A 26,972-nucleotide genomic window follows, 5' to 3' on the forward strand; every position below is an offset into this window, starting at 1 on the left:
ATCTTAAAACAAACAAAAACACAATCCTTCCAAAATGCCTAATAGGATTTGACATACTGATTCTAAAGTTCTTTGATTAGAAAAATCTAATAATAGTGAAAAGAACCATAAAAAGAAGTAACTGCAGAGGACTTAATGCACTGACATATTGTTGAAGAGAGAACAGACAACTAGATCAGTGGAAAAAGAATAAAGTTCAAAAATAGACCCCCAAGTGTGAGAATTTAGTTACCAAAAGTGATTTTTCAGACAAATAGGGGGAAATGGACTAGACAATAAATGTGTTTAAATAATTTAACATCCATTTGGGGGTAAAATGCTAAATCCTTACAATATCCCACAACCTCAAACAAATTTCATAGGCAAGGAGTTAAACAAAACAAAATTAAAACCTAAAGTTTTTAAAAACACTTCAAGAACCATAAAAAACAAACCAAAGGACTCCTGCATTTCATTTTTAAACTTAAAACACATTTCAGCCAAATGCATTTTATTCACAGAGATACAGACAAACTGAAAGGAAACAACATTTTTGGTTTCACTATGTTCTTGAGCTCTGGGGTTTCAGTCACCTATGTCCTTAACAGTTTACTTTGCACTCCTAGAGCTCCTCCAGGAAGTCCAAGCTGAATGCTATTTAGTTGGACTCCACTTTGAAGAAATATATCATTTACTTTGAATGATATACTTAATTGTAACTAGAAATTGTAACCTCTAATATTCTGTTCCACTGGCTAGGTCATATAGTTCGGTATTTGACACAGATTCAGAAACATTTTAATAGTTGTGGAGACCAGGCTGTACCCTGCTCTGAGTCCATTTTATAAAGCAAGAGTTTGCCATGAGTTACTCCATTTTGAGTACAAGTGCTAAGGTAGAATGACTCTATACTGTTTGTACAAGTAAACCACCATCATCTGCATAGCACAATCATAAATCACAAACAGATAAATTAATCATGCTAATAAAAATGACCACCTGGAAACTTACTAAACTAAATCAGAAGCACATAGCTGTGTAAACATATTAAATTGATATCAGAAAAACGAGGCCCACAAGCCTACCAGAATCACCAGACATAATCCCCATACTGAAACCCATAGAGGAAGAAGCACCCTGTTTTAGTCAGCTTTTTTGTTGTTATGATCAAAACACCAGACAAGAACAAGGTAGAGGAGACAAAGTTCATTAGGTGCTCATGGTTTCAGAGATCTCAGTTCATAGATGGCTGTCCAACATCATTGCTCTGGGCCTGTGTGGAGGAGGAAAGGAACTATAGACATGGCCACTAGAAAGAAGATTAGACAGAGCTCTGCTTACCAGGGACAAAATATATACCCCCACATGCATGCCCCCAGTCACCCACTTCCTCTAGCTACTCCCTACCTGCCCATATTTACTACCCAGTTAATCTATACATACATATATATATGTGTGTGTGCGTGTATGTATAAAGTGTGATGTGTGACTCGAGTGTTACAGATATTAGTAATAGCCGGAATCAAAGAACTTGTGCTTGCTGGGTGCAGTAGCACATATCTGTAATCCTAGTGGCTTGGGAGGCTGAGGCAGGAAGATCAAGAATTCAAAGCCAGACTCAGCAATTTAGCAAGGCCCTAAGTAACTCAGCAAGACCCTGTCTCTAGATAAAATATAAAAAAGGCTGGGAATATGGCTCAGTTGTTAAGTATCCCTGGGTTCAATCCCTGTACCAACCACCCCTGCAAAAGAAAACCAAAACTTCCTGTGCTTATCCTGCTCATGGCTACCCAGTGACCCACAAGTACACAATGAATTAAAACTGATGGAAGTGATATACCTTATGAATATGTTGGTAAATTCTGACATTGTAGAAAGATGCAAATATGTCAGGTCTACGTTAATGGCATAGCTCACACTTGATATTCTGCAAAAACTAGTTTTATACTGTAACTGGATTCAATTTGAAGAGAGTAGGGAACTGTGAAAACAGTGACCATTCCTAGTTCCAAAATTGAAGCAGATTTTCCCTTCCTTTTATATTCCATTTGTCAGTTTTTATTGTTGTTAAATTTTAAGTGCTAGAGATCCAATCCAAGACCTCACATGGTAAGCCAGTGTTCTGGCACTGAACTACATTCCCAGCCCTCCACGTCATTTTAATGCAAATATAGAAATCAAAGTGTTATAGGACTGTGCTCCATCTTGCCTAAAAGAGGACAGGAGATAATTTAAATTAATCTTAGATAAGATTTCATAGTTTTGTTTTTCTTTTCATAATCCAGTGATTGATGTATATTTATTAATTTAATTCAGTACTGGGGATTGAACCCAGGGTTGCTTTACCACTGAACTATATCCCCAGTACTTTCTATTTTTTTTATTTTGAGATATATTCCTACCATCCCTGACCTCCCCCACCACTTTTTAAACTTCTTACTTTCCAAAGAATCATGGAATTTGGAGGACCACAGGCCCATAATACTCTGTGACTTCACTGAAACTGTCAAAATTCAGAATTCTAGTCACAAAATTTAAAAGAGCGAAATCGAACAACATAACTTAACTCATACTCCACTTTTTCCCTCAGAGCTGAGGACTGAACTCAGGGCCTCAAGCATGTTAGGCAAACTCTATTATCCCTGGCTTGCACCCCTATCCCTTTTTATTTCCTTTCAAGACAGTTGCCCAGGCTGGCCTCCAATTTGAGATCCTCCTGCCACCTGCCTCCAGATACTTGAGAAGTGTAAGCCACCCTGCCTGGCTGTTACTTTTTAAATTTTGTTTTGGTACTGGAGACTGAACTCAGGGATTTGCACATGCTCAGTATGTGCTGTATCACGGAGTTACATAACCCCAGTCCTCACTTTTCTTTTAAATAACTTCATGCATTTAACAGCCATTTATTAAGCATCTACCATATTTCAGGCTTTCAAGGACAAAGATGAACATAGTATGATAACTAAAAAAGTGTCCTTTTCTGTACTAATGCTTTACATCTCTGAATCTTCTCAAAAACCCTAGCAGAGGCATAATGTATATTGTTATCTGTTATATTTTAGATTTGGAATGTCCCCCAAAGGCTTATGCATTAAAGGTTTGATCCTCAATGCAGCAATATTCAAAGGTAGGGCTTTAGGTAAGTAATTGAATCATGACAACTATGAACTCATGAATGGATTAACCCACTGATGGCTTCATAATTGAACCGACTATTGGGAGATAGTGAAGACCACTGGAGGTCACGCCCTATTGGAGGAAGGTCACTGGGGGCATGCTCTAGAAGATTGCATCTTATCCCTGGTGTCTGTGTGTCTGTCTCTTTATCTTCTTTTCCTTTCCTTCTTTGCTTCCTGGGTGTCATAAGGTGAGCAACTCTGTTCCACCATGATGGTTATTCTACCTCACCATAGGCCATAGCAATGAAGCCTGCTCACCATGGACTGAAACCATAAACCAAAACACATCTCTCCTCCTGTAAGTTTTTCTCTTAGGCATTTTGTCACAGCAACAAAGTGCTGACTAACACAGTCAGCTGTTTACAGATAAGGAAATGTCCCCATTTTACAGATAAGGAATATGTCTGAAGTTACATAGAATTAATTTAAACCTCAGGTGATTTAACTCCAAAGCTCAAATTCTTAACTATAACCCTTTGCTGGCCTAAAGGAACACATACTTATAATGAATTATCTGCTGGACTGAAAAATGGAGAAAAAAATAGTGTAAGTAAAAATATGTTCAAAGGTTCACAATTGTGTAAGAGGTTCAGATATCCAAGATCTTGTATCCAAGACATAAGAATCAGTTATCATAGAAGAAGGATTCTGGAAGAGCAAGACAGTAAAACACAGAAAAAGGAAAACCTGTCTGTCACCTCTCATCATTGTATTTTCCTATGAAATGCAAAGGAATGTTTCAAAGCATAAGTAATAATTAACTTTCCTTTTTTGAGAGCTTATTTGGAGGTTCTAGCAAGAGAGTACAGCTACTTGTATCCCTTGACTGAAGAACAGTCCTCTATAGGGGAAGGTTGTCCTCTTCAACCAAGTGCACAGCTTCAGGAGGGATGCACACAGAGCAGTGAGGTAGAAAGGGGACACTCACTTAGCCAGTCAGATCATTCAAATCAACTCTAGCAATCAATGGTGTGACAGATGTCACAACCAAATTGCCCTCACATCCTCAAATTAAAAAATTCCTTTTTTATAAAGATAAATCTGACAACAATGTGGAGGATGGATTGATATAGAGACTGGTGAAAAATACCTAATTAGAAGTCTGTTGCAATAGCTCAAGTGAAATGCTGAGTTCTTGTAGATGAAGCAACAGAGATGGTAAAGAGAGACCTGATAGTGAGGATTGAGTTGATGGGGATGGTTATAATTAAAAATTTAATCATGGTCATCTGGAAGAAACTAGTTTTAGATTCATGTTTTAGATCAGAGACTACTAAAGGTTTGTTCTAGAAACAAAAAAAGGAAATACAATAATAATGGCAAAGCAGTCTGAATTGGGAAAGAAGTTATAAGTTTACTAGGATGCCCATATCCATAGTAATTTCTTTGAATCTAAAACTGACTTTCTATTATGCTAATTTCCTTGTTTAATAAAATGAGAATTCTTTAGAAATGTATGTATTATCAAACACCTGTGCTAATAGATTATTTGGATTATCAGCTGTTTCACATCAATCTAGCAGTCACAACTGGTCCCAAGTCTGGAAGGAAGTTGAGAAGTACATTATGAAACAGAGATTAAGTCTTAAAGCACAACTCTGATTATATAAAAGAATTCAGCAGGAATGCAGACAAATCTGGGTTCAGATTCCATGTTCTCATTTATTCAGTCATACCATCTGTATATCAGAAGTAATGATGCACATCTAATAACTATATTATTATTATAAGTAATTTTTTTTTTGGTGGTGCTGGGGAATCAAACCAAGGGCCTTGTGCATGCAAGGCAAGCACGCTACCAACTAAGCTATATCTCCACTCCTGTTATAAATATTTTTTTCTTGGAATCCTCCTTAAAATGGTAACTTTTACACTTACCTGTCAATTATTTGCAGAAAGACAGTGCTTCTTAAAACATTTCCTCTATTAATCATAGAATAAAGTGAAACACATACCCAAAGATTTGATATATGATTTGAGGCTAGTAGAAAATTGTAAAGTTTTATTTTAATTAGATCAGTAATGTGCATGCTGCACACAACCGTATTTAAAAGTAAAATGCCAATCTTCAGGTAAAATTGGCATATCAAGAAAATATGCCAGGTTTACACAACAGGGCCCCCAATACCATACCTCATATCTAAAAGCTACCTTAAAATGTCTCAGATTAGAAGTCTAGATAGCATGCTGTGTGTTAAGCTATCTGTGGCAAAAAGCCAAGAAAAATCAGAACTACTCAACCTAAAACAAAAACTCTCCTAGGCAGGGCAAATGCTAAATGTTTAGGCATTATGTTCTGAAAATTTATTTTGCAAACGTGCTTTAAGCTAAAAACAAAACAAAACAAAAAAATGTAAATGGTAGGTTATAGCTAGAAAAATAATAGTAGAAAGTCTTAACTGTGAATTATTTAAAACGTTACCTGTTTTCTTCTTTTTATCAGAATCTGCATCCAAAGCAGTTAAGGGAGTAGAGATGTTTTTATAAACATCATGACTGCATACAGCAGGATCTTCTTCATCAGAAGAAAATGAAGATAAATGCTCCAAGTTTTTAAGTTTGTTGCCAGCTTTTTCTGATGGACTATTATTGCCTCCAGTTTCAGACGCTAAAGGTGTGGGTGTTGTAGATGAAGTTTTTGGAAGTGGTGGGGGACAAAACGTACGAACAATCTGGGTTCCTGGTCGTCTGGTCCTGTTAGGCATTCGGACAGCAAGAGTAGAAAACTGTTGCTTGGGTCCAGATTTCAGAAAATCTAAGAAAGAAGCAATAAATCCTGTTTTGACTTCTGGTTGTTTTTCCTCTACTTCTTTGATCTTCTGTCTCATTTTTTCTTGATGCTGATAACCATCATGGCAGCTTTCTGAGGAAGGAGGAGTATAGGGTAAATATATATCTGTTCCCATGGGATTCTGGCGTTTGCCTTGGGAAGGTCTTTTCAGATGTTTCTGATTATTGTTGTCTTCATCTTTAATTTGTCCTTTTCCTTTAGCTTTTTTCTTTGGAAGGTTAAAATGTATTAGATCTTGGTTTTCTTCTTCAATCTTGACACTGATTGCATCCCCAGGTTGGGCCATGGCCAACAGTGCAAGTGCACTTCTAGTGGGGTTCATTGACACATTACTATCATCAGCACCTAAAGTAAATTCACTCTCTGATGTAGCACTTTCTCCACTTATGCTTCTACTACTAGAAACAAACTCTTGGTTTCTGTTATTATTTAATGTATTATCAATGGGAACTTCACTGTCTTCTTCAGATTCATTACTGGTAGTAGACTGTTTCTTGAATGGGCCAGAGTTTTGTTCCTGGACTTCATGACTTGGTCCAACTACTGCCGAAGTTACTTTAGTTGATATATTTTGACCAGGTGTTTCAACATGCTGTTGATCAAGAGTCATTTTTGACTGAAGGGTAGGTATGGATGAAAGGTTTACAGTAACCTGATTTCCATTTAAAGAAATATCATCTATATTCTGTGGCTTTCCTACTGTAGCTGTTATAGAGTTAAAATCTGAGGTCACATGCCTGACATCTAATGCTGGCTGAAAATGAGATTTAGAATCACCACCTTCAACAGCTTGTATGCTTTCATTTGAAGCTGACTTGGGAAAATCAGAAGGTGTAACTCCACAAGCTGCTGCTGTAGCTGCTAAGATATCATCTACATTTGATAAAATATTTCTTTCATCACTGAGAAGCATTGCCTCTGGAAAACATATTGATCCAAGAGAAACAAACTGGTTCTTTGAATCATGTTGATTTGTTTCACTGAAATGACCCTTTGTTGGAAGATGTTGTAATGGTTTTGAGGATTCAGAGAGGTCCATTTTCATAATTTCAGGATTTTGAGGATGGATCTGCTGTTGAGAATGATCACCATTGCTCTGAATAATATGACCATCCAATTGAAGGAAAGGATTCACTACTTGTTGAGGACTTTGGACACGCTGAACTTGTAAAGACGCCTTTACTTGTCCTAAACCTGCCTGTAGTATTGACTGTTGAAGAATCTGTAAATCACAGGCAGAATCTAAAAGAAGCTGTGTATTAGGAAGAGATGTCTGGTGGCCATGTCCTAAAGCATGATTTGGAATTTGAATCTGAGATGCATTAATTATTTGATCATGCTGTTCCTGGACCTTGGCTTCATGAACCTTATGTATAAGAGAATGCTGTTGGCTTAGGTCTTTAGCATTTAACCTTATTTGTGGAGTCTGCATTAAATCAGCTTTTTTAAGATCAAGGGTTGCTCCATTATTGGCTTGGCCAATTTGTTGGTTAAGTTGTGTCACTGAACCAACCAAGTTTTCTTCTTTTTTTGACCCTTGTGGAGTAATCCCAACAACTTGATCTTCAAGATGGGAATTACTTCTGATCACACTCTGAGAATATCTGTCATCTGCCTTTGACACTTTATAAGTTGATTCTTGAGCATTGATTTCCCCATCAGATAGCCTTGAGGTTGATGTCTCTAAAGACGACTGTGGCTGCAATGCCTGTAACTCTTGAATTGGAAAATCATCTTCTTGCTTTGAAGATGTATAGACATTTGAGTCAAGTTTTCTTTCAGCATAAGACTTTGGATCTGGGGAAGGTATGTTATTCTGTAACGTCTGACAATGAGTAGAGGATGCAAAAGATGATGACTGGATTGCAGGCAAAAACTTCTGGGACTGGGAAGATGATGAATCTTGAGTCTGAGCATTTTGAGAAGAATGCATGGAAATATAATTCTGGGTTGAGCTAGAGTCTGGCAATTTCTGAGCCCGTGAGGCAGAAGAATAAGAAAGAGAAGGGGCTGTCAATGTCAGGGACTGCCCTGAAGCATAGCTTTCTGAAGGACTAACAACTGACAACACTTGTGATTGAGATGAATAACTAACCTGGGTCTGGCTAACTGGTGATAAACCCTGAGAGTGACTAGATGAATAACTTTGAGACTGACTGACTGAAGATAGATCTCTTGTATGATCAGGGTAATTCTCATTTGTAACTGAAGTTAATACTTCTTGTTGATTGGATGAATAACTGAGTGTCTGACTTTCAGAAGTTATAGGCCGAGAAGACCCAGAAAAAGTCAATGTTTTATACAAGGATGGCAATTTCTCCACTTTGCTGGACCTATAAACCTGTGAATGAACAATAGATGGCACATTGTGTGGCTGTACTAAACCATAATTTTGGGACTGACTAACTGATAACAGGCTTGGCAGCTGTGCTGTAGAATAAATCTGTGCTTGACCTGATATTACAGAACTCTGGTTATGTAAAGGTTTGGCATAGGTTAGTGTTTGTACAGGAGGAATTATACTTTGAGGTTTTGGGATCTTAGTTGATATTAGTGGTTGTTTTGTAGAACAGCTGTTTATTTTTGTAGTAGGAGCAGCATACCCTGATGATGGAATTGCAGATGAGTAAGACTGAGCAAGTTCCACTGAAACCTGTGGGGTCTTGGGTTGCAATCCTCCATTGCTCACCTGAGGAGAATCTCCAATTGGGCTACAGGATAAGGATGACTGCCTGGTTGTTTCCTGAAAGCTAACTACACTTGTATTTGATAGATAACTATGTAAGGAATGCTGTGAACCAGTCAGTTGTGACTGAATAGACTGGGTACCTGAAGGCCGCTGATGGTGTTTAATAACACTACATTCTCGAAGAAGAGCTCTTTCAATGGAAGCAGTAGAATTAGTGAAAAGGGTTGAACTGTAGGCTTGAGGAGTCTGCTGGGCTCCCCCAAGTGCTGAAGGCAACAAACTAAATTGAGGTTGTAAAAGATGGGGTGCAGACTCTTGAGCTGAACGATATGTTGAAGACTGAGGTGGTATGCTGTTACTTAATGCAGAACTGCCCAGGCGCTCAAATGCCAAAGCAGTTGGAAGAGTTCCCTGGGAAGTCTTAATTTGTAGCAAAGGGTCATGAGGATTTAAAATTCCATTTGATGTAGTGTTAAAAGTTGAATCCTGAAGCACCAAAGGTGAGGAGGTGGCAAAGTTTCTATTGCTAAAGGTGGTAGGATGCTGATAAGCAGAAGGGGCAGATGGTGGAAGAGTTCCAGTGGTTGGCAAAGGTCCAGTAACAAACAGCTCAGTTGCTGCTGAGGAATGCATACCTATGAAGAGAAAGCAAAAAGATTATTATGCAGTTATAGAACAAATAAATAAATGCTTTCATTGAAGTGAATTATGTAACCCTCAATTCCTCAAAGTACTGTAAGGTTGGGCTGGGGTTGTGGCTCAGTGTTACAGTACTCGCCTCGCACATGTGAGGACCTGGGTTTGATCCTCAGCATCACATAAATAAATAAAATAAAGGTATTGGGCCACTCACAACTAAATAAAATATTTTTTAAAAAGTACTGTAAGGTTAAAAGCCTCATAAGTCAGTTCTCTATGTAAATATTGAAAATTATATTTCAAAGTAGCTCTCTTTCTTAAAACAAAAATAATTTTATAAAGGTATCAGTAATTCATATCTTTATTGTAACAGAATACAGTTGGACATGGCCATATTAAAATTAAGAAAACTGGGGCTGGGACTAGGGCTGGGGCTGGGGCTCAGCGGTAACGCACTTGCCTGGCACGTGTAAGGCACTGGGTTTGATTCTCAGCACCGCATATAAATAAATGAAATAAACATCTATCAACAACTAAAAAAAAAAAATTAAGAAACCAGTAAAAATGTATGTAATCAATAGTGATTAATTTACCTTAAGTTCCCAATGCAAAATACCAATAAGGTAAAATGTACAAAACAATAAAAGTGAAAATCAACAGTAAACTGCCTATATCCAACATGATAAATCAATCTAAAAATAATAGTGAAGTTAACATCGAAAAGGTTTTTTTACCAAAATATATTCATTTTGAAAATCTCTCTCATTTCAAGGTTGACTTCCTATATAACAATAGACTTCCCAATAACAATAAATGAATAATTATTATGCAAGACTGATCAGAAATTAATTATGTCAGTAGGCTGTTAACATACCTGGACAGCATTCTAGCCACACACAACAAAAGTATACAACTTTTTAAAAAAAAAATATTTTGTTTTAGTTGTAGTTGGATACAATACCTTTATTTATTTTTTTTTTTATGTGGTACTGAGGATTGAACCCAGTGTGTCGTACGTGCTAGGCGAGTGCACTACTGCTGAGCCATAATCCCATCCCCTACAACTTTTTTTTTCCCTAAATTTCCTTTTTTTTTAGTTGCTGATATAACTTTTGTCCTCACACATACTAGGCAAGTGCTCTACCACTGATACCCTAATATACATACCCTTTTGATCCCAAAGTTCCACTTCTAGAAAATTATTCCATAGGAATAACTAGACACAAAGAGATTTGTACAAGCTATGTACTATAGTTCTTACAATTATAAGTACAAACAACCAAAACACATAAAAAACTTATGGCATATCCTAACAATAAATATTGATTAGGTAGAAATATATGTTTTGACACAGAAAAATAGTCAAGAAGAATAAATACCAAGCTATTACTTCCTCTCTAAAAAAAGTGGAACTATGTGGCATGAACTAAGAAAGTTGAGGCAGGAGGATCAAAAACTACCTGGCCAACTAAGCAACACCCTATCTCAAAATAAAATTAAAAATAAAGAAAAAAGGGGGGAGGTCAGGGCTTCAATCCCTGTCCACCAACTTTCTCCCCCAAAAAAAGGGAAGAAAGGAAGGAAGAAAATTATTTCTGGAAGGAAAAACTGAAGCTATGGTTTTAAAATACTGTTCTATCTTATACTAATCATTAATGATCTCTTTAGAAGCAGGGGGAAAATGTTGCTAGAAATGGTAAGAAGCTCTATTAATGGGATTTATATCAGAATGAGTTATTACTTAAAAATATCTTCTCAGGGTTGGTGGTATAGCTCAGTGGTAAAGCACTTGCCTATCATGGACACAGCACTGAGTTCAACATTCAACACAATAAACAAAACCCTTAAATATGCTGACATTTCTTCTTTAAAACAAACAGCCTCTCCCAAGAAATTTCATGTCATTCTACAAAAAATAAAAATACACAGTAATTTTTAAAATGTTGAAAATTTAAATTGAAAAATCAAATAAAGAAAAAGTTCATATGGGCCTTATAATTATTGTTAAAAATGAGTATAATAAGCTGGGCACAATGACACATGCCTGTAATTCTAGTGACTCGGGAGGCTAAGGCAGGAGGAACTCAAATTGGAGGCCAGCCTGGGAAACTTACTTAAGACCCTTAGCAACCTAGTAAGACCCTGCCTCAAAAGAAAACACAGTAGTAAAGCGCCCCTGGATTTAAACCCCACTATCAAAAAAGAAATGAAAGAAGGAAGGAGAAAGAGAGGAAGAGGGAGAGCAGAAGGGAGGAAATGAGGAGGGAAGGAAATGAGTGTAACATAATATCAACTGTAATGCTTTTGAATTTTTTTTAAGGTGCTGGGATTGAGCCCAGGGCTTCAAGCATGCTAAGCAAGTGATCTTAACACTAAACTACAACCTTACTCCCAAACTTGTAGTGTTTTTATTAAGTGATGATTTGATCTCTTTGATCAAGGATAATTTTATAGAATACTAAAAATGAAATGGTAATAAGATTATTATTTTACTGCAATACATACCCAGCCAGAAGACATTAAAAAAATTGAAATTTAATTTTTGCTCCTTCCAAACGAACAAGTATTTAAACTGCCAAATACAAACTTTACATCTGAGTTTATCTTTAATGATTACCAACCCTGGCCTGGGGTTGTGGCTCCGTGGTAGAGTGCTTGCCTAGCATGTGTGAGGCACTGGGTTCAATCCTCAGCACCACATAAAAATAAATTAAATAATAAAATGGAAGGTTTTTTTTTTTTAAAGTTAGTCCCAGGAATCCTTAAAAAAAAAAAACAGAAAATGATTACCAACCCTTCAATATGAACTTGCTAGTTTTCAGAATGCTAAAACTGAATTTCTGTTTACAAATTCTTGAATTTTATCTACCTTAAAATTATTAAAAAAAAAAAGAAAAAGAAAAAAAAATTCCATTTTAAAGCCTTTGGAATTCACTCTCAGGCACACTACCATAATGATAGGGCCACAGAAGTATATATTTTTTTTAAGTTGTTGATGGACCTTTATTTTATTTATTTGTATGTGGTGCTGAGAATCGAAGCCAGTGCCTCATGCATGCCAGGCATGTGTGCTACCACTGAGCCACAACCCCAGCCCCAAGAAGTGTATTTTTGACCAGTAATTTTTAGAAGACTTCAAAAAAGAATCACCTGTCTGCCAGGATGGAGCCCTGAATTGTGGTAAAAGAGTAGTTCCTGAAGAAGCAGCCTGAGCAGTTCGGGACTCAGCAGTAGAGAGAAAATTCATCAAGGAAGATTCCTTAGTGTTAGTGCTGGCACTGTTCAAGCTAGTATCAAACATTCCCGAAAGACCTACAAATGAAGGATAAAATATATCTCAAGGTAAAAATAAATACTTTAAATAAAATTATTTCCCTACTCTATTTCTGAAAATTGAGGTAAAATAATTCTATAATCCTAAACTGTTTTATTTTCAAATAGAAAGCAAGTATTAATTTGACCAAGCATATTCATAACTTAAAATCCCTAAAGATGCATAAAAGATGTCTCAATCTATTAATTACAAAGCTTTTAATGTCATTTTCATTTTAACATTTCCCCTGATATTTCCTTTACACATTATATTTATAACCCAAAAGATGAAAATTGATTTTTTTCTTATTTACTAAATGTATACAGATTCATAGTATATTTCACAATAGAACTGTTACCAGTTGGTTGAGGTGTGGAGGCATATCCAGGAATCTGATGAGAGGCTACAAATGTCTGTCTCTGAAGGAGATCTGTTTCAGACTCTGAGGGATGTCCTTCTTCATAACTTAAACTAGAGGATATTAAAAATCAGTAACCATACAATGGATTCCACTGTTATGTATAATTATAATGCACCAGTAAAGTAATCAATAACCAAAGACACAGAGTCCAAACCATATCATCAACAAATTTCTAGAAAAACCATTAAAAGTCATAAAAGTTGGCCAGGAGTGGTGGTGTACACCTGTAAGCTTGGACTTGGAAGGCTGAAGGAAGAAGATTGCAAGTTGGAAGCCAGCCATTAGTGAGAACCTGTCTCAAAATTTAAAAAAAGAAAGAAGGAGTGGGTTGGGGATGTAGCTCAGTGGTAAAGTGTTCCTGGGGTCAACTCCCGGTGTCCCCCCCGCCCCCGCAAAAAAAACAGTAAACGTTGTCTCAACCAAGAAGCACCTGGAAGTAGCAAATAAAAAACAAAAATAGTAGAAATCTTTGACCAAATTCTAACCTGCAGATAAGTACATCAAATATAATTTAACAATACTGTCACAAAGAAAAATTAATTGAAAATTTACTACACAGAAGAATGATGCATACATTTTCCTTAATTCAACTTTACCTTGAACAGTCTTTACTAGCAGAGATAACATGACATAGTACAAAGAACATCCTGGAAACCAGGAGAGCCTAATTTACTGTCCAAACCTCTGGATTATAGTGTGATATATATATAAGTGACTCAATTACTGTCATACTAATTTCCTCATATATATGAAGAAAAAAACCAAATTATCTCAAAAGCCTCTTCAGTTCTAAAATTCTATGGAACATCGGATAGTTCAAATAAATAATTAGTATTATTTCCTAATAACTCACCTAAAAAATTGAACTCAAACATTCTGAGAGCAATTCAGAACAAGATTTTTCCTCTTTTGATTTTTACTTTGAACATTTTTAAACAAAATTCAAAACAATACAATGTGATGCCCATATTCCCAAAATGAAAATTTGGCAATTGTTAACATTTTGTCTCTTACACACAGACACATACATGGTGGTTTTTTGTTTGTTTGTTTTTTTCCCTCTCTCTAAACCATTTGCTACTCATTTCTAGTGAAATTTGTAATTCTTTTTTTTTTTTTTAACAACAACAACTACAACAAAAATCCAATAGTTATTTTCAAATCACCCCTACCATTTTATCGGCTATTCAAATTATCCTAGCTATCATACTGCATATTCAGGCAAAAGTAACACACATATTATGGTTTTATTCTGTCAGCCAACAAACAAGAGCCTTAAAGCAACGATACTCTAGGAGCAAAGAGCACACTTACTACTCAAATTCAGTCTCTAATATTCTCTGAGAAAAAGGATCTGGGGCTCCTTGGAGAAATGAAAAGTGAAGGCCATTGAGAAGTCCATTGCTCCACCTTTTCCAGATGATTCCCACCTTACCCCAGGTAAAGCCAAACTTCTTTCTTTGACCCTCAATGCACTAAATGATCTATCTGCTGCCCTCTTACACCTCTGTATCTCCTATTTTATTATTTTTTACTTACCTTGTTTTTCTGAGATGGGCATTGCAATATGTTGTTGTCCAAATTGGCCTCAAACTCCTAAGCTCAAGTGATCCTCCTAACCTCTGCCTTTCCGGTGGCTCAAATTATAGGTGTGCCAACAAACCCCAGTTTTTGATTCCAGCCACATAGGTGTGTCTCATCCTTCAAACTCAAAGGTGGTTCACTACCTCATTTTCCTTCAGGTCTCTGCTCAAACTTGACCTGACCCACCTCATATAAAATAACATCGATCTTTCTTCTATCTTCTTTTTCCACATTCCCTAAACCCTCTTTTATTTTTTCTCAACATACTATATACTTACTAGTTTTTATCAACATACTATATACTTACTAGTTTGCTTATTATTCACTAAAATGTAAATTCCACGAGGAAAAGGTCTTTGCTTTGTTTAATGCTACATCTCCAGCACAAAGGATAGTATTTGACACTTAGTAGGTACTCAAAAATAATTAAAATCTATGTTCAGTTTTAGAAAAGAAATCATCTTTGAGTTCAATCATCTCTCAAACATTCACTGAGTGTCTAATCAATTACCAAGAATCCTACTAAGGGCTGGGGACTCAAAAATAAAAGATTGTAAGTAGGTCAGTCCATGATAATAAAAATATTAATAACTCAAGACTTGTATTAATTTTAAGTACTGCCTGAAGGTTTTCAACCCAGGTTAAAACCTACCTTAGCCATTATCCGATGGGTTTATTTCTGGAACCCAAATTAAAAATTCTACACCAAGTAACAAAGAGAGCAACACAAGAGATGCTGTTTAGAGAACCCTCAGCAATTCCTTTTGTCCATTCTTTTGGTATGAAGGATTAAACCCAGGGTGTTCTACCAATGAGTTACATCACCAGCTCTATTTTGCAGTACTAAGACTGAAATTTAGAGGCATTCTACCACTGAATAACATCCTCAGTTCCCCAGTGCCCTGCCTTTTTATTTTTTTATTATTATTTTTTTAAATATTTATTTTTTAATTGTAGTTGGACACAATACCTTTATTTATTTATTTTTATGTGGTGGTTAGGATCAAACCCAGGGCCTTGCACGTGCTAGGCGATTGCTCTACGGCTGAGCCACAATCCCAGCCCCTGCCCTGCCTTTTTAAAAATTCTGAGACAGAATTTTACCTAAATTGCTGAGGCTGGCCTCAAACTCGCAATCCTCTTGCCTCAGCCTCCCCAGGCTGGAATTATAGGCTTGCACTAACACACTTGGCCTCTCTCAACAATTTTATAAGATATGATGTTTTGGGGCTGGAGATATAGTTCAGTGGTAGAGCTCTGGGTTCTACCACTGCAGGGTGTGTGTGTGGAATACATACATATATAGAGAGAGATTTTAAAAAATTATTATATGGTATATGGAGATGGGCCAGCTGTGGGATATTGAATAATACATGACAAAAGACATATTAATAAACTGCCTTCTCGTTTGATAGAGTTGCATTGTTTGTGAAAAATTACAAATGATCACTAAAGTTGGATGACTATAATTTTTGTTGATACATAACTCATATAACATATAATTGGCTACTTAAAAATATATAGCTCAGTAGTATTTAGTATACATACATTCATATGTTTATATATGAATGATATGGTGGGTCAATTTATCTGTAAGTACAATGGAAGAAAGATTATTTGTGATATAAAATTTGGTTTCAGTAAAGCAACAACAGTCTACTGAATCAAGAAAACCAATTAAAATCCCAAGCTTCTCTTATAAAGTTGAACACAGTTACCATACGGCCTAGCAATTTCACTCCTGGAGAACTGAAACAAATGTTCACACAAAAACTTGTACATGAATGTTCATAGTAGGTAGAGCTGGAGTTATATAGCTCAGTGGTAGAGGGCTTGCCTAGCATGTGTAAGGCCCAGGGAGCAATTCCCAGCACTGCCAAGAACAAAGAGTCAAAATATAGAAATAATCCATATAACCAACAATTGATAAATGGGTAAACAAAACGTGATATTGCCGTACAATAGAGTATTATTCAACCACTGAAAGGAATAAATACTGATAGCCACTACAAATTAACAAGCCTGGAAAATATTATACAAGTGAAAGAAATCAAACACGGAAGATCACATATAATTCCATTTATATGAAATGTCCTGGATAAGCAAACCCATGGAGACAGAGTTACTGAGACTGCCTGGAACTGGAGATAGGGGAGAAATAGGAAGAGGATGCTGATAGGTATGTTTCTTTATGAGGCAAAGAAACTGCTTCGGAATTGGATAGTAGTGATAGATGCACAACCTTGTGAATATCCTAAATACTACTGAGCTATATACTTTTAAGTAGCCAATTATATGGTATATGTTATGTATCAACAAAAACTATAGTCTTCCAACTTTAGGGATCATTGGTAATTTTTCACGAACTATGCAACATATCAAACAAGAAGGCAGTTTATTAATATGTCTTTTGTCATGTATTATTCAATCTTCCACAGCTGACCCATTTCCATATACCATACAATAATTTTTTAAAATCTATACATAGGGTCCTGGGGGTTTGGCTCAGTGGTAGAGCCCTTGCCTAGCATGTGCAACTTCCTGGGTTCAATCAAACAACACAGCAAAAGACAATGAAAAAAGGTCTGGGGATGCAGCCCAGTGAGAGAGAGTGCTTGCCTAACACACAGGAGGGTCCTGAGTTTGATCCCCAGCATTGCTTCCCAAAAATATCTGTATATAATGCTTATGGTTTTAAAATAGATTTCAGAAGGTTTAACCCTTGAAATAATCTGATATTCATTGTTTGTTGAGGTTGTTTATTTTTTAAACAAAAGTTAGATTTTTTTTCCTTAATTCTGCTAGGAAAAACATGCCTCAAACATGTTTTTTGTTTCTAATTCCTTAAACCAGGACAAATGATGTCTTTTGAATAAATGTATATTTATTTAAGATAGGAAGATCTATGAGCCACAGTAGATCCTAACACCCAAGACCTGAAAGGCCTGATTGAATGGTGGTGGGGGGTGGGAAACTTTTACCATCCCCCTACAAGCTGTAAACATTACCTGAGCTGAGGCCTAGAGAGCAGGAATGAGCTAAGAAATATGCCTCAATCTTCATATTCCCAGCCTAGCATAAAAATTTCAATCTTCCTTCCTCTTCTTATATACTCGTAAGTGGGTTATGGACTCAATCTTAAGGATAAGGAGGGTCAGAATTTTGCAGGAGAAAGTATCATCTCCCTTCAATTGGATATTTTTTTAACCTTTTCCTCAAAATCAAAATAAACAAAACCAGATTATTTAGTTACCACTTTCTACTTTGTTTAAGTATGAAAATCTTTTCCTTAGCATTTTCATTTAACCCACATGGTTCCAGTTGTAGAACACCCACAAAAGTTTAAATACAGTATACAATATATAACTATGATATGTAATATAATACAAAGATTATAATTTTAATAATTACAATAATGACATTGATAATATTAATTAATTATATATAAGCTCTAGATTATGCTTCCCAACGTATTTTAATATGCCTGTGTCAATTTTGTTGAAATATTCACAGAACTGAAAACTTGGAACTTAATGGGCTAATTTACTTTAATAAAAAATAAGTTTTTTTTTGGTACTGGGGATTGAATCCAGAAGCACTTTACCACTGAGCTACACACCCAGCCCTTTTTATTTTGAGACAGGGTCTTGTTAAGCTGCTTAGGGCCTCATTAAACTGCTGACGCTGGCCTCAAACTTGGGATCCTCTGGTCTTAGCCTCCTGAGTCACTGGGATTACAGGAGTGCACCTCCATGCCCACCAAGAAAATTGCTTTAAGGCAGATGAGAAAGCTGAAACAAAAAACTCACCAAAAATGGCAAGTCAGGCATTTAAGATGATATATGATCATAAGAAAAATGCTTTGAATATTAATAAGCTATCTTATGGTTTATATAATGATAATAATGTATAAACCTACTCCTTGGGTAGCACTACCCTTATATCTATAATGCTTAAGAAATGAAACACATTCTAAGTTTCAAAGTCAATTAGCAGGGGTTCCATGAAATATGTTAAATCCCAAGTAAACAAGTTAGTACTTGCACGTAAATTACTTAAGCACTGAATGAATGATTTTACCTTAAGAAGCTATCCCACTTCCTTCTCTTTGTGTTAAAAGAATTTAGCTACTAAAAACTAGAATATAATAAAAACAGAATTCTCCTTAAGCTTTGAAATACTAGTCTTATACAAGCAAACAAATAATAAATAAGAATATATTAAGTCTTACTTAGATAGATCAACTTGCAGACTTAAGAAGATGAAAATTCTGGATTCAAAAATCAGAAGTTCCAATTCAGTCTTGATGCTGCAAATAAATGCTTAAAGACTTGGGCAAAGCATGTAATCTTGTAGAGTACTAGTTTTCCTATTTATAAAGCCTAATGCTCTTTGTAGTTCTAATATTCTGAGTGAAGATAAATATTTTTATTTAACTAGTATATGATAGTATTTACTATAAAATTTATACAAAAATATTAACAGTGAATCCACTGAAATAACTTTGTATTGGGAGTTCTAGCTTATGTCTCCCCCACTTATAGACAGAATATTTTGTAGAACTATTTTATTTTAGCTAATCATTGCCTGAGAATTAAAACAAAAAACTGCATCCTAAGAATAATCAGCCCTATTAGAAATTATTTATCATAAATTTGGAAAATAAACTAAAGAACCTTGAAGCAAATGTGTAACAGCTGTTAAAAGCAAAGACTCAGGAGCAGTGGTGCTCACCTATAATCCCAGCTACTCAAGAGTCTGAAGCAGGAGGATCCAAGTTCAAGGCTAGACTCAGCACTTAGTGAGACACTGTCTCGAAACAAAAAGGTCTAGGGAGGTAGCGCAGTGGTAGAGTGCTCCTGGGTTCAATCCCCAGTACAGCAAAACAGAATAACAACAAAAAAAGACAAAGACTCTGCCAAATAGATGGTAGGATTCAAATATAGTTCTGTATAAATTCTTGACTCGAGGCTAACTACATAAGTCTCAGTTTCCTCAACTGTAAAATATGGGTAATAATAACACCTATAACCTTCATCAGGTTGAGAATAAATTATAATGTATATATATAGCATTTAGCATAGTACTGCACTCAGGATCAGGACATAACGGATGCTCAATTAATGCTATTATTATTAAACCTAAAGCTGAGGTCTACGTTTACACAACTGACGTTTATTGACTGCCAAATTTATTATGCTAGAGACTAGAAGGTAGAGAAATAAAAAAGACATAGGAAAATAGAAAAACATAACAGGAAATGACAGCTGAGTGTTGAAAGGAAGAGACAAAACTGTCCAAAGAAAATACTATACCAAGAAAAATAAACAGCATATATTAAAACCTGGAAATGTAAATTAAGATGGCACATTAGTAAAATGGTAAGAACTTCTACCTGGTTCTATTGAAAGTTGTGATATGAGGGGCAGAGGATATGGCTCAGTGGTAGAGGGTTGCCTGGTATGTGTGAGGTCCTGGGTTTTGCCCCCAGCATCACAAAAATAATTTTTTTTTAAAAAAAAAGAAAGATAGGAGCCAAACTACAGAAAATACATACCAAAAGAAGCATCTCACATTTCCTCTACAAGGTTGTCTAAAGTATTTTAATTCATTACAGAATGATTAAATTTATACTTGGTTCTTGGGCTAGGGTTGTGGCTCAGCGGTAGAGTGCTCGCCTAGCACGTTTGAGGCCCTGGGTTTGATCCTCAGCACCACATAAAAATAAATAAACAACAACAAAAAAAATGGTTCTTAACCATTCATTCGTATCAGCTGGTTGGTGTTTTCAAACTATACATGCTCAGATCTCAATTGTAGAAATCATTTATTAGTAGTCTGAGATGGGATACAGCAAGTTTACTTTGAAAAAGTGCAAAAGAAGAGGCTATAGGTGTAACTCACTGGTAGACTACATGCTTAGCATGCACAAGGTCCTGTGAGGTTCAATACTCAGCACTAAATAAAAAAGGAGGGTGGGGAGAGGAAAGAAGGAATAGGAAAGAGAGAAGGAGGAAAGGAAGGAAAAAGGGAAGGGAAGAAAAAGAAGTATCAAGAGAATCAATCTCTTAGATAATTGTTTTTTTGGGGGGAGGGGTAGCAGGTATTGAACTCAGGGACACTCAACCACTGAGTCACATCCTCAGCCCTAGTTTGTATTTTATTTAGAGTCAGGCTCTCACTGAGTTGCTTAGTGCCTCACAGTTGCTGAGGCTGGCTTTGAACTCTCTATTCTTCTGCCTCAACCTCCTGAGCTGCTGGGATTATAGGCACAGGCTTGCGCCACGGCACCCAGTTTAGATAATTTTAATAAACAGTGCAGAGAACAGAGTAAACCTGCAATCAGGAAACCAAGATCCTGTTGCCAAATCTAAGTAGAAAATTATAAAAATTACAAATCAGTGGCAATAGTTAAATATTTGAAATCTGTTAAAAAATACAATTGAGAGGATTTGACCAATAATAATTTACAGAGAAAGACAGACAAGTCACGAATCAGTGTGAACTACCCATAAGAGTGAACACAGCCAGAAGAGTTCAGTTTCGGATTCACTGAGTCTGAGATACTCATAAGAGATATTATGAGAAATACTCATGAGAGCTAGTGAATGTTGCTACTTAGAAGTCAGAATAGAAATGTGAACAGGAAATTAAAAATTGGAAATTATTACCAATTGGGTGTTTTTTTAGTCACAAAGGTTGGTAAAAATGTTCAAGAGCATGTTACTACATGAGAAGCAGGCTCAGAACAAAAGTCATGGGGACATTATGACCAATAATAATTTCCCACTCTCAAGGATGTTACCTGGAGTTCAAAATTCCTTACAACCTTTCCTATTCCCACTTAAGATATCACAGAAGTATATGTGCAAAATTATTATAGGGATCAGCTCTGCTATAGTTTGGATCTGGAATGTCTCTCAAAGGCTCATGTGTTGAAGGCTTGGTACCCAGTGCAACAATAGAAAGAAGTGAGGCTTTGAGAAGTGATTGATTCATGAGGGCTATGACCTCATCTATGGGTTAAATCCACTGAGGGATTCATAATTTGATGGCATTATTGGGAGGTGGTAGAAAATGTATGAGGTAGGGCCTCGTTGGAAGAAGAAGGTCACTGGGGTTGTGCACTGGAAAGTTATGTCTTGTTCCTGGCCCCCTTCTTCCCAGCAACCTCTGTTTTCTGGCTGTCATGAAGTAAGCAGCTCTGCTCCATCATGCCCTCTCTGCCATGATACTCTGCTTCACTACAGGACCACAGTAATAGAGCCAGCCAACCAAGAGTTGAAACCTCTGAAACTGTGAGCCACAATAAATCTTTCCTCCTTTGTTTTTCTAAGACTTGTTGTATTTAATGAAAACAAGAAATTATTCACAATTTGCTACCTGTATAATCAGTTACATGAAATGCAGATTTAAGGGAAAGATAGAAGAGAAAACCACAAAGAAAACAAAAAAATTGAATTAGAAAATTGGGAGGAAAACCAAGAATTGGTGTATCCAAAAATCAAAAGTATAAATTTCAAGAAAGGAATACCAGCCCGGCACAGTGGCACACACCTGTAATCCAAGCAGCTCAGGAGGCTGAGGCAGAAGGATCACAAATTCTAAGCCAGCCTCAGCAATGGCGACTCACTGAGACCCTGTCTCTAAAAATGTAAAATAGGGCTGGGGATGTGGCTCAGCCGTTGAGTGCCCCTGAGTTCAATTCCCACTTAAAAAAAAAAAAAAAGGAATACCAAATGCTGAATTGAGATCAGACACAATAATCCCAAATCAAAAATATTTAATACACATATTACATATACATTATAATTATATTATCCCTTCTTCCACACTCTAGCGCTTAAAAGTTCTGTGGACAAGAAATCTAGGATCAAAACAGAAAGTCAACTGCAAGGAGAAGTAGTTTATTGGCATGAAGAAGGTGGAACATGGGGAACAGATGTAAGAAACTGTATATAAATTATAACTTATGCTCTAGAGTTCAAATTCCATTTTTTGTTTTTATTCCACTTAGCTTTGATCTTAAAATTGTTCTAGAACTCTATAATATTGGCAAGTGTAGCTGTTGAACATTTCTAATGTAGCCATTTCAGCATGCTCAACATTTTATCACGGGAAAATCTCAACTCAAGTCCATATGTATTTATTGAGTGTGTGTGTGTATGTATGTATGTATGTATGTGTGTGTGTGTGTGTATGTATATATATGTTCCTAGTGTTGAGAAATACACATAACAGGGCTGGGTTGTAGCTCAATGGTGGTGCACTTGCCTAGCATGTGTGGCACTGGGTTCGATTTTCAACACCACATATAAATAAAATAAAGGTCCACTGACAACTAAAAAAATATTTTAAAAAAAAAGAAAGAAAGAAAAGAAATACACATAACAAAGTTTCAGCCTTCATGACCCATGTAATCATGAGGAAGTAAACAATATAAGTGCCTTCTCTAAAAAACAGAATAAACAAAAACTATGGTAGAGTAGGATAAACACATCTCATTATTCGACAAATATTAGGTAATGAACAAGACACTATGGCTATTAACAGTATAAAAGACAAGATGAGTGCCTTCAAAGAGATTATAGTTTAGTTGTGAAGTGAGGTGACAAATGTGTATGAACTAATTAAATAATTACAAATTCTATCAAATAAACTGAAGAAAAATAGATACAAAGGTCGAGAATATGAGCAAAAGCCTCCCTGAATAAAGCATATTAAGCTAGTCCTGTCCCAAATCAGAGGAAGAGAAGAAGGTACAGTTATGTGAAGGCCTAAGGTGGGAACAATCATAGAAAATAGAGAATTTGGGCTGGGGATGTGGCTCAAGCGGTAGCGTGCTCGCTTGGCATGCATGTGGCCCGGGTTTGATCCTCAGCACCACATACAAACAAAGATGTTGTGTCCGCCAAAAACTAAAAAATAAATATTAAAAATGCTCTCTATCTCTCTAAAAAAAAAAAAAATAGAGAATTTAAAGAAGACCAACAGAATTAGCATATATGAGGGAAGGGATGAGGCAGGAGAGGTGGCAAGGCAAGGTTCAGACACTGAAAACCTTGTAGGCACAATAAGGTGTATGGATTTTACTGCAAGTGCAATGGAAAACCAAAGATTTTTTTTAAGCATAGGAGTGACTAAATTACATATTTTTAAAGACAACTACCAGCTGTAAAACTTACCTCATTACCAAACTAAAATCAGAACAAATTCTAAAAACAAATGCATATACCTCTGAATATCATGACCAAACCACCTATATAATACATCACTATCCAAGTAGTTTCAAGTTCCATGAAAATTGCTTTAAAAATGAATATTAGAGGCTGACATTGTGGCTCAGTGGTAGAGCGCTTGCCTAGCACTGGTGAGGCACTGGCTTCGATCCTCAGTACCACATAAACAACAAATAAAATAAAGATTAAATTCTTTAAAAAAATAAAAATAAATATTGTGTGCAGTGGCATGCAATGGTAGTTTCAGCTACTCGGCAAGCTAAGGCAGGCAAATCACAAGTTCAGCCTGAGCAACTTAGCAAGATCCTGTCTCAAAATAAAATTTAAAAACTAGCTAAGTGGTAGAGTGCCCCTGGGTTCAAACACCAGTACTGGGGGGAAAAATAATAAGTGAAATAAAGAACACAATATGAAACTTCCCATTCAGTAGAATGGTAAGAGTATACTCAAAAAACAATCTTTCAGGTCCAAATAAGATTCAAAACAATAAAACATTATTGGTATTTGTAATAGGTGCCCAAGAAAACATTGTCAAAGTCAAGACTAAGAGTTTGTCTGTTGCTTTATGAGTAATTCCTAAAGTGTGAATACATCATATCTGTACCCATGACAACAAAACCTGGATTGAATACAAGTCCAAAATTCCATTTCAGGACTAGGGGTTTAGCTCAGGGGTACCATGCTTGCCTAGCATGCATATACCCAAAGCTAAATTTAAAAAAAAAAAATCAGGCTAGAGGTGTAGCTTAGTGGTTAAACACTTCCCTAGTATGAGTGAGGCCCTGGATTGCACTCCCAGCATCAAGAAAATATAATTTTTTAAAATTTTTTTAGTTGTATTTGGACATAATACCTTTATTTCACTTATTTATTTTTATGTAGTGCTAAGGATCGAACCCAGGGTCTCGTACGTGCAAGGTGAGTGCTCTACCACTGAGCCAAAACCCTAGCCCAAGAAAATATAAATTTTTAAAAAAATTCTTTTTATCATCTTCCTCTTGTATTTCTATCATACCTGCATCACTAACCTTTCCTCTGAACAAAGAGTTTTTAAATCCTATTTTCCCATTATTTTTATATAATTATTTTCTTCTAAAAGAAATAACATCTGTCAAAGCCTCTTGTTCTGTGGTTCAAATTGTCACATGTATTAACTATTTGTAAAGTTCAGACAAGGTTTAAGAGTGATATAAAAAAGATCACATGGATCCTAAATGAGTCTCTCATTTTGGGCTAAAAAGAATTATTTAAAAATAATTAATACATACCTGCTCACTTTTCACAACACATAGTATAAAGTTCATATTTCCATGACTCAAATGTATGGGTCCTATGAAATGTTATTTCATCTTTAATGCATCTTTTTTTGTTTGTTTGTTTATAGCCTAGTATGATGTTCTTAACCAAAATTAAATTTTCTTCCTTGTTTGAGAAACAAGTGAAGCCAATATTTTACAAGACAAATTTTATTCATTATTATTAGCATGTTATAAGATTTCTGGCATTAGTTAAGAAAACTATAAAGATATGCATTTATCACAATAATTCACCTCTGTGTACTAGATTTACAGATAAACATTTCTACGTCTTTGAATATTTTAGGGTAGCAAAAATGTTTTGTTGTTGTTCAGTGCTGGGGATGAAACCCAGGGCCTCCTGCATGCTAAATAAGAATTCTACCATTAAGCTATACCCTCTAGCCCTGAAAAAATAACTAAGGTGAATCAAAGTTCAAAATTACAATATCCATTTTAATACTCAATATACTATTTTCTCTATAAATTTTTAGAAAAGTAATCTAAATTTCCTAAAAACTCAAAAGATTTAATACTTCTATTTTCCTAAAGAAACTTCCAGAAAGTTATAAGCCCACTAGTCAACAAGCTATTTTAAAAACCCTAGTGCTTGATACTATTATACTTTTTGTTGTTGATGTTGTACTAATTGAACCAGGGGCATTTTACCACTGAGCTACATCCCCAGTCTTTAAAATATCCTACACATTATGGTTATGTTTAAAAACCTCATTTTTGAACCAGCGATATAGCTCAGTGAGGGAGCATATGTTCACCATGCACAAAAGCCTGTTTTTGATCCCCAGAAAATATTTTTTAAATCTTTACCTTTTGGAGATATCTTCCTTAATATGGTGAAAGAAATACACAAATGGCCTGAAATTTGCTTTGAAATTTGGGAGTTAAGAGAATGTAGGAAACGTTGTAAATGAAACAAGACTATGAAGTACAATTTACAAATGCCAAACTATGGAACCAGCCTAGATGTCCATCAATGGATGAATGGATTAATAAATGTGGTATATATACACAAAGGAGCTTTATTCAGCCATAAAGAATAATGAAATTACCAGGTGCAGTGGCACACGCCTGGAATCCCAGTGACTTGGGAAGTTAAGGCAGGAGCCTCTTGAGTTCAAACCCAGACTCAGCAACTTAGGGAAGCCCTAAGTGACTCAGCAAGACCCCATTTCTAATATCATAAAGAAGGGCTGGGGATGTGGCTCGGTGGTTAAACACCTCTGGGTTCAATCCCTGGTACTTACTTACTTACTAAATAAATAAATCATATCATATCATTTGTAGGAAAATAGAACTTGGGAACCTTATTTAAGTGAAATAAGCCAAACTCAGAAAGTCAAGGGTCATTATGTTTTCGTTCAGATTGAAAGCTAGTGAGGAAAAAGAGAGTAGGGAAGCAGGAAAATTATGAAAATATAAGGGAGATCAATAGAGTAGATAAAAGGGACAGGAAGAGGGATGGGGTAAAGGAAAGAGAAAATACTGGGGAATAATATTAGCCAAATTATATTGTAATATTATGTGTATGTATGAATACGTAACAACAAACCCCACCATTATGCGCAGCTATAATGTACTAATAAAAAGAAATATGGAGGGGAAAAGACTATGAATAGAAACCAAAGCTGGGTAATGAATTCATAGGGATTTATTATACCTTGCTCTCCAAATTTATTTAGTTTCAAATTTCCATAATAAAAGTATTGTTGTTTGTAGTAGAGAAAATCAACTTTTAAGTGGCTAATTCTTATTCTAGATTACTGATTCACACCAAATGGTATGTAAAGGGAGAAATTATGATGAACATTTAAGTAAGGGTATA

General features: G+C 35.9%; 1 protein-coding gene across 3 annotated transcripts in view; it reads right to left on the bottom strand.

Moving 5' to 3' along the window:
- Qser1 (glutamine and serine rich 1) overlaps positions 1 to 26,972 on the bottom strand; it is an 81,139-nt gene that overhangs the window by 37,519 nt on the left and 16,648 nt on the right. For all 3 annotated transcript variants that reach the window (XM_071616314.1, XM_071616313.1, XM_027936706.2), the window contains exons 2-4: positions 12,949 to 13,061; positions 12,428 to 12,589; positions 5,581 to 9,273 (exon numbers count right to left, since the gene is read on the bottom strand). In XM_071616314.1, the coding sequence (XP_071472415.1) occupies positions 5,581 to 9,273; positions 12,428 to 12,578 (3,844 nt within the window). In that variant the 5' untranslated portion in view covers positions 12,579 to 12,589; positions 12,949 to 13,061. The remainder of the gene's footprint in view (positions 1 to 5,580; positions 9,274 to 12,427; positions 12,590 to 12,948; positions 13,062 to 26,972) is intronic.

This window comes from Marmota flaviventris, chromosome 9, assembly GCF_047511675.1.
Source record: "Marmota flaviventris isolate mMarFla1 chromosome 9, mMarFla1.hap1, whole genome shotgun sequence".
NCBI lineage: Eukaryota > Metazoa > Chordata > Mammalia > Rodentia > Sciuridae > Marmota > Marmota flaviventris.